The sequence below is a fragment of the Balaenoptera musculus genome, chromosome 11 (assembly GCF_009873245.2).
Source record: "Balaenoptera musculus isolate JJ_BM4_2016_0621 chromosome 11, mBalMus1.pri.v3, whole genome shotgun sequence".
NCBI classification, from domain to species: Eukaryota; Metazoa; Chordata; class Mammalia; order Artiodactyla; family Balaenopteridae; genus Balaenoptera; species Balaenoptera musculus.
In genome coordinates, this window is record NC_045795.1 from 58,526,990 (window position 1) to 58,535,617 (window position 8,628).

Here is an 8,628-nt window from a genome sequence, read left to right on the forward strand (position 1 = left end):
AGCCCAGCAGCTGAACACAAAAGCCCCAGTTCTTCAAAGCACCTGGTCGCTGACGCTTGGAGCACCTGATCCCAGACCCCGAGCTGCTTGCTCGGAAGGCACTTTATTCTTCTTACAGGAGACTTACCCAGGCTGCAAGGTGCACTCGATGGGGACCCTCCCCATCTGACAGGCGAGGAGACTGAATTCTGTGGGGAGTTTATGGGCACACACACAGCCAGGCCGGGGCTGGGCCAGGATGCAGCCTGACACCCCCCGAGGTTCTGCCTCATGGACCAAGAACACGGGGGATATGGAGACATCGGAGAGGCCAAAAGTTTCTCGTCCCTGCCCGAAAGGCTAGCTCCAGGCAGCGATTTCCCTTTCCTGGCTGAAGCGGCCCCTCGGGCACTATGACGGGATGGGATACAGGTGGGCTTTGCCTCTCCCAAACTCCTCCTGGGAGCCCCCATCCCAGAAGGCCGGGCCTGTGTGGGCTGCAGCATGGGGGCGCGCAGTCAGGTCCTCTGGGCGGGTCACAGCTTGGTCAGGCGCAGCACGTTGAGCCGTACAGGTAGGAAGGTGGCACCAGCAGCATAGGTGACCTCCCGCAGGACCCCCTCCCACTTCTTCTCATCCTCATTGTACCTGGGGTGGGAGGAGTGGAGACAGGGACGAGGAGCTCAGTCAGCCAAGTCCAGGGTGGGACCCAGCAGGGAGGGGTGGCTGGGTGCAGTATCCCACCCTGGGGAGTGCCGCCCCCCCAGCCTCAGGCCGATCTCCAGGAAGGTCAGCTCCTGGAGAGCGCCCGCGCTCTGGAAAAGGGGTCCCACCCGCAAAGAACACCTGCCCTGCCTTCCAGGAAGAGCCCCCTCTCAGGAAGCCCAGACTCCTTGAAGTCCACCTCCCTCCAGGAAGGTCTGCACCTCCCCAAACCCCTCCTCTTGAGAATTTCTGTACTCAGCCCTCCGAGAAGTCCCCCCGGGGCCTGCTCTCCCAGCAGCACTGCTCTCTAGAGGCTGCCTGCAGCACTGGGCATCACTGAAGGTTCGGAAGCTGCCCCAGGCTGCCGAAACCTCTCCCCTCCACCCCCAGCTAGGACCAGCCGTAGAAGCAATGGCTCTGAGAAGCTGGGATCCAGCTGCTTCTCAATCCCGACCCAGCTCTCCCCCTCAGGAGGGAGGGGAGAGGAAAGACCCGGCTGCCTCTCAGGGCCTGCTCTGCTCCCTGGGGCCCGGTTCTGGGGGTCTGGGCCCTAACCTTGGCACCAGCTCCTGACTGACACTGTCGATGCTCCCCGGGGGGCGTGGTGCCTCGTGTGCAAACCCAGACTTTCCCAACAAACTGGAGAGACCCTGGGCTGAGCAAGGCTTGTCTGCTGCCCTGTCCCCACAGGATTCCCTGGAAGAGGGATCAGCTCTGCCCACAGATGAGCCTGCTGGGCGCTGCCTCGGTGCCCAGCTGGCCTTGCTCACGATTCCCCTCACCTCCCTAGGGCCAGGCTCACCTCCAGATGTCGTTGAGCTCTGTGGGAACCAGCTCCCCGGACTCAGTCTCCAGTGTGGCAAAGCCGCCGATGGCATAGAGGGTGCCTGCCAGGCTGACCAGGCTGAGTGAGCTTCGCTCTTGTGGGAAGGCCTCAAAGGGCGCCCACCTGGCAGGAAGGAGGGGGCGTGAGGAGGTGCCTCACCCGCCCCTGGGGGGCCGCAGCAAGCCCAGTGACTGTCCCCCGTCAGCACTCACAGCTTCAGGTGCACCCTGCAAAATCCGACTCCCAGGCACCCGTGCTCCCAGCACAACCTGTTTCCTGACCTCTCAGGAATGCGCTCTGGTCTTCACTTCTTCCCCATTCTCTTGCCCCTCCCATTTCCCTCCATTGTCCCCTTGTCGTTCCATCTAACCTGCCCCATGAAACCCACCAGGGCTCTCTCCAATGTCCCGCCTTTGCTCCTGAACCAACTCCAGCTTGCTACCTCAGTGACCATTGAGACCGTCCCTTGCACTCCTGCCCCGTCCCTTTTCTCCCCTTCACGGCCCAGTGAATCTCAAGGTGCCTTCACTCCCCTCCCCTGGCTCCCGAAGTTGGGTCTTCATCCCTCCAAAACTGCTCTCGGGTCCCCAGCCACCACAGGGCTCTGGAATCCAGGGTCCACAGTATGCACTTCTGCTGATGTGACTTTCTTCACTTCCCACCTCCCAGCCTCACCTCTTGGGATTCCTTGCTGAATAATGCATCTGCCCCTGCTGCCCCCAGGGCTTGGGCCTCGGCTTCTCCCACTAACATCCTCTCTCCTGAGGGAGCTTGTCCCCTCCGAGTACTGTCCCCCCTCCCCAGATCTCACCCTCGAGCTCTCTGTTTGCCCTAGTGGGCTCCTCCTGGACACCCAGGCACCTCAAATCCACATGTTTTAACTCGACCCTCATTTTTCCTACCTAACTCCAACAGTTCTTCAATAAGTGACGTCCTTGGGACTTCCCTGGTGGCGCAGTGGTTAAGAATCCGTCTGCCAATGCAGGGGACACGGGTTCGAGCCCTGTTCTGGGAAGATCCCACATGCCGTGGAACAACTAAGCCCGTGCGCCACAACTACTGAGCCTGCGTGCCACAACTACTGAAGCCGCACGCCTAGAGACCGTGCTCCTCAACAAGAGAAGGCACCACAATGAGAAGCCCACTCACCACAACGAAGAGTAGCCCCCGCTCTCAGCAACTAGAGAAAGCCCGTGATCAGCAACGAAGACCCAACGCAGCCAAAAATAAATGAATAAGTTAATTAATTAAAAAAAAAATGAGGGCTTCCCTGGTGGCGCAGTGGTTGAGAGTCTGCCTGCCAATGCAGGGGACACGGGTTCGAGCCCTGGTCTGGGAAGATCCCACAGGCCGCGGAGCGGCTGGGCCCGTGAGCCACAATTACTGAGCCTGCGCGTCTGGAGCCTGTGCTCCGCAACAAGAGAGGCCGCGATAGTGAGAGGCCCGCGCACCGCGATGAAGAGTGGCCCCCACTTGCCGCAACTAGAGAAAGCCCTCGCACAGAAACGAAGACCCAACACAGCCATAAATAAATAAATAAATTAAAAAAAAAAAATGACCTCTCACCCTCACTCAAAAGCATTCAGCTCTCCCTGTCACCCCCACCATCCAATCAGTTGCTACACCCTATTCTTCTGTCTGCTGAACTCTTGCTCCTGAGTATGGTCCCCGGACTGGCAGCATCAGCATCACCAGGGAGTTTATTAGAAATGTACTCTGAGGTCCCTCCCCATTCCTGAGAATCAGAATCTGCATTCAGAGCATGATCCCCAGGGATTCACGGGCACGTGAAAAGCGCTGGCCTAAGTCTTTCTCCAGTGCATGCTCTCTGCCCCATCCCTGCTGTACCCCCAGCTCCAGACCACCATCACTTCTTGCTATACAGCTGTACCCCTGCCTCCTAGGAAATCCCTAATCTCTTCTCTACATGAGCTGCCATGAGGCATCTTAGGAAAACACAGAAGGGAGCTTAAAACCCATCAGAGGCATTTCATTACTCTCAGGATAAAGTCCCTCAGCCCAACTGCCCCCTCTCCAGCCCCAGTACCCACAATCCCCACCTCCCTTCACCCACCACACTCCATCCAACCTGACCAATGCCCTTTCCTCCAATGAGCCTGCCTTTTTTTCTCCTAAATGCCTTGGCATCAGCCTTCCTTTGCCTTTGGGCATCCTTCTCCCACCACCCCTTTAGCTGGCTGAGTCCAACTGGTCTGCCAGCTCAGTTTTCTTCCTGATCTCCCAGGGCAGGGCAGCTTCTGTCTCAGTCACTGCTGTATCCCTAGCACCAGGCCAGTGCCTGGTACGAGTCTCTGAATGAGGAACCTGGCATCTCCTGGGAGCTCTCTCCTGCAGACCAGGCTGGCCACAACCCTTGCCCCACCTTGTGGGGGAAGCCCACCTCACTGCTGATCAGAGTAGAGGGGCTAGTTCTGTGCTGATGTCCAAGCTGCACAGTGGAGACTCAAGACAGAGGCTGTTTCCTGCCAGGGCAGACACAGAGAGGGCTGACATAGGCCCAAAGCCACACAGCTGGGCTGGTACAGTGGGGCCCTTCATCCCTGGCTGTCCAGTGGAACGGAGACAGGGAGGGGGGAAGCAGGCATACTTGCTGTCCACGATGTTGTACACCTCAGCTGAACCGGTCAGCCCTGTGTCTGTGACCCCAGCAGCCACAAAAATGCGGCCGTCATGGATGGTGGCCCCGAAGAGTGAGCGGGCAGTCTTCATGGGGGCCAGCTCCCTCCACTCGAACTTCTTAGGGTCATAGACGCACATCTTGTTCAGGCATTTCCTGTAGGGTGGGGGGCAGTGAGTGAGAAGGAGGAGGCGGGAGCAGAGCCGCCTCTCCCTTGGCCCAGTCCCTCCAGCTGCCTCGCAAGGCAGTCAGGACAGACCCCTGACAGCCTCGGGGAGACGCTGCTTCCGTTCTACCCGCCGACCCGGCTGCTGCACTCCTTCCTGGCCCGCGCCTCACCTGTCGCTACCTTTGCCGCCAATGACGTAGACAAGGTCCATATGGGAGAGCACAGAGTGGCCGTACACGGCATAAGGCAGCGGGTCCGATTCGCCCCATTTGAACGACCTAGAGGGGAGGGGAGTAGGGCGCTCTCAGCCCCCGTCTCTGCATTCACCCACCACCCAACCCATATTGGGATGCCCCCGATTCGTTACCGGAACTCCCAGACCTCTTAGCTCCTCGCTCCCACCCCACCTGCCAACCCCGCCCAGCCCCTACCCAAGCCCGCCTCCGCCCCCAGCCCTGGGCTCTCGCTCCCCCGCCACGCCCCGCCGCCGTCCTGGACCAGCCCCCAGGCTCCTCGCCCGGATCCTCGGCCCCGCCCCCAGGCCGCGCTCACAGCCTGTCGTAGCACATGACCGAGTCCAGGCTGCGCTCGTCGTCCTTGAGCTCTCGGCCGCCGACCACGTAGATGGAGTTAAGAGCCTCTCCCAGGCCGAAGAGGCAGCGCGGCGAGGGCAGCGGCGGCATCCCCAGCCACTCTGAGTCCAGGTGGTCAAACTGCGGGCCGGGTGGCCAGTCAGCGACCGCCCCCCACGTCCTCCACCAACCCCACGCCCCAGTCCCAGCCCGGCCCCACCGCAGCCCCGTCTGGCCACCCCCAGGTCACAGAGGAGTCCGGGTCTCCAGGTAGGGCCAGCGCAGACTGGAGGCGGTGCCTGGAGACAGTGCCTCTCCTCCGATCAGGCTGAGAACAGCCGACCGTCCCACCCACTGTAGGTGCCGGGAGACCACCGTTATAGCACCGTGATGGGGCATCCCATAAAGAGCTGAGAAGGGGCCTCTGAGAGGGAGGCCCAGCTGCCGTCCTGGCCTTCCACAGTACAACTCCTGAACTGAGGCCTGCCTGCTCCCTGTTTTCCAGTCCATCCCACTGCACAGGAAACATCCAAATACAGCCACTCACCCCTTAAAATCTACAGTGTAAGTCTGCGACCCTGTGTACCCCAACAGGTTTTTTTTTTCTTTTCTGGCGCACCCCTGCAGCTTGTGGGATCTTAAGTTTCCCCACCAGGGGTTGAACCTGGGCCCCCAGCAGTGAGAGTGGAGTTCTAACCACTGGACTGCCAGGAAATTTCCCCCAACAGTCTTTTAATAACCATACTAGGGGCTCATCTTTTGGGAGAGTTTTCTGAGGCCTGAGCACTGTGCTGATGAACACTTTATAACCATCAATTAACCTTCAAACAACCTTATCAAGCAAGGAAGAATAATATCCCCATTTACGAACAGAGGCCCAGAGAGAATAAACAATGTGCCCATGATGTGCCTTGGCTGGTGGAGATGCCCCCCCTCCCACCCGCCCCAGCTTAACCCTGGCACCACACTGCCCCTCACGCCTCTCAAACCTGGTCAGGCCTCACTAAGCACACCACTCACTATAGGCTCCTTCCCATCTCCGTCCCCTGCTCACTGGTTCCCAGCCAGAAGCACTGCGCCCTCCCCTCCATGTCTCCAAATTCACCCAACTAGCAAGGCTCACACCTACATGGCCAGTCACCAGAAAACCATTCCTGCCCTCTGAGATCCCACTGTCACATTATAACTTGGACTGGGCACCCCACTCTCCTGGTCCTTCCTGGGCCTCAGTTTCCCCATCTATGCAATGGGAAAGCAAGGGAGGATGGTCCCTTTGTTTGAGACACTCCGTTCCACATTCCAGTGCTGGCCTCAGGCAAAGTTCCTGGCCAGGACCCCTACACTGACCTTGCTCTTCCTTTTCACTGTCCCTGACCCCACCCGCTGTGCAGAGCTAGGGCCTCCAACATATCAGACCATCCTGAGGCTGACATCTCCCTGAAACTGAGACACCAAAGTTATGCATCTTATTGTCAACTGCCTATAACTATCTTCAGCCTTCAGGCAAGCGGCTGTCAGTCATCCTCCCCGGTCGACATCTCAGCCTAGACCCAATGACATTCCCCAACAAGGAGACACAGGCCTCTCCTGGGCCCCAAGGCTGGCCACGCCCCTCCCAAGGCTGGCCACGCCCCTCCCAAGGCTGGCCAGGCACCTGCAAGAAGTAAGCACTCATGGGGTCCTCTTTGTTGTCCTCATTGTAGAAAAGGCCCCCAGCCACGAAGACCTGGTTCTCCTTGGTCACTAGACTGACGTGGTTCTTGGGGATCTGGGTGGAGAGGGAGGCACAGTAGCACTCGTTGGCTGCCGGGTCATAGGCCATGGCGCCCTCCTCACTGATCATGAAGATGAGGTCCTGTAGGAACATGCCAAAGCGCAGGGTGTCATTGAGGATCCCGGGTAGGATGCGCTCGGCCTCCTCTTCATCCTCCTCTGCCTTGGCTTCGGCTGTGCCCTTGTCAGTGGCCTTGGCCCCCGCTGCCTCCTTCCCCTTCTTCTTCTTGCGCAGCATGGTGATGCGGCCCTCGTGTGCATCCTTCACCATCTGCACCTTGCGCAGCAGCTCGGGCTGGGCACGCACGAGAGGGTGGCGCTCCACGCGGCTCTCTAGAAAGGCGCGTGGCAGCAGGCGGCAGCGCACGCTCTCGAAGACGGTGGGCAGCGAGCGCTGGCGCTCGGCCTGCCCCTCGGCGTCGCCGCTGCTCGCCCATCTCATCACCGCCTCGAACACGGCCTCCTCCTTCTCCACGTTGAGGCCGTCGCTGGAGATGATGGCGATGAGCTCGTCAGCCGAGAGCCCGAGGAAGTCGGCGTCGCGGGACACCAGCGAGAAGCGCGCGCAGATGAAGTCGCGGGCGGCCACGGCAAGGCGCGCGCAGTCGAGCAGGAGGCCTAGGCGGAAGACCGCCAGGCAGTTGGCGAGGCACAGGCGCTTCTGCAGGAAGGACACGCAGATGGTGAAGATGGATGGGATCTGGAAGCGGTGCGCCGCGGCGAACAGGTCCTGCACGCTTGCCTCGTCCAGCGCGATCTCTGACGTGTACAGGTAGTGTAGCACCTGGGCCACCACGTCAGGGGACACCTCCTCCAGGCGCAGCTCGCCCGCGCGCTCGGGCTCGGCCAGGAAGCGCGCCCGGAAGTAGGAGCTGCAGGCAGCCAGCACCAGGCGGTGGCATGGGAACTCGCGCTCACCCACCCGCACCACGCAGTCGAGGAACTTGCCGTGGTCCAGCATGTCCTTGAGCCCGTCCTGCAGGAGCGTCTGCTGGTACAGCCGCTGCTCCTCCGCCTGCTCCAAGCCCAACGCCATGGTGGGTGGCCTTCTCTCTGCACTCCCTGCCTTCCTGCTGGGTCGCGCACAGTCTACGCAGCTGTCCGAGCTGGACTATATATAGAGGCGGACTGGGCCCTGTAAGGCGAGCTGCCTGGCCTCCTGCACATGACGCAGGGGGGACAGCTGGGCTGAGGCCCCCTCCCAGAGCAGTCTTGACTCAGCCCAGGGGCTCATGGGATGGGGGTGGGGTGTCTCTGTCCTCCCTGAAAGATGGGGGCCTCGCTGTCTCATTTCTAAACGGAGCACAGAGAGGCTTTGACGGCTTTCCTTGGTTGGGTGATACCTCTCAGGGGAGGGGATGACCCAAGCTCTGCCCCTCAGTCCAAGGAAAGGGAAGCCTTTGAGTCCCTCTTCCAGGATCTCCCTTCCTTCATGCCTTCTCGGCCTTTCTACCCAGGTGCCTCTATCCTCCTCCTTGGAGTGTATCTTGCTCCAGCCACCCCTGGACGCAGTGTGCTTGGGTTTCCTGCTCAGTGAACTTGGGCATGGGGACCCTGTTGCCTCAACTTTAAAGTGGGAAGGCTTTTCCTCTTTCTGCCCCAGCTCTGAGTGCCTCCTTGGACTGTGCAAGAAAGCAAGAAGGTACTTAAATAAACAAGGTCACCACTTTCCTGTGGGTCCTGGGAAAGCCAGATCACTCTGTTGAGCCTCAGTTTCCTTTCCTACACAGCGAAGAGATGGGCGAGTTCAATTTTAAGGGCCTCAGTTCTGCTGAGATTCGGAAGCACTGAGGTTCTGTGTCCCTGCGAGTACACTGGCACAGGGTTTAACCCTGTAAGTCGTCAGACATGCCAGAAGATTTAATTTCATAGGATTCAACTATTCTAGGTGTTTAAACCCCCAGGGATCAAAAAACAAACATAACACTCAGAGTTTAATATTCCAGGAAAGCTGTCTATGCTCGGT

At 59.6% G+C, this 8,628-nt stretch overlaps 1 protein-coding gene across 2 annotated transcripts; it reads right to left on the reverse strand.

The window, feature by feature from the left end:
• Window positions 1–61: 61 nt before the first annotated feature.
• KLHL40 (kelch like family member 40) lies at window positions 62–7,765 on the reverse strand. Of its 2 annotated transcripts, XM_036869976.1 has the most exons (7): window positions 6,544–7,765; window positions 4,870–5,030; window positions 4,488–4,595; window positions 4,119–4,304; window positions 2,413–2,483; window positions 1,487–1,633; window positions 62–627 (listed from the first exon to the last, which is right to left on the reverse strand). In XM_036869976.1, the coding sequence occupies exons 1-7, from the start codon at window positions 7,696–7,698 to the stop codon at window positions 527–529; spliced, it is 1,929 nt and encodes a 642-aa protein (XP_036725871.1). In that variant the 5' UTR covers window positions 7,699–7,765; the 3' UTR covers window positions 62–526. The 2 variants fall into 2 exon arrangements, with proteins under 2 accessions (XP_036725871.1, XP_036725872.1); XM_036869977.1 differs by lacking the exon at window positions 2,413–2,483.
• Window positions 7,766–8,628: the final 863 nt, after the last annotated feature.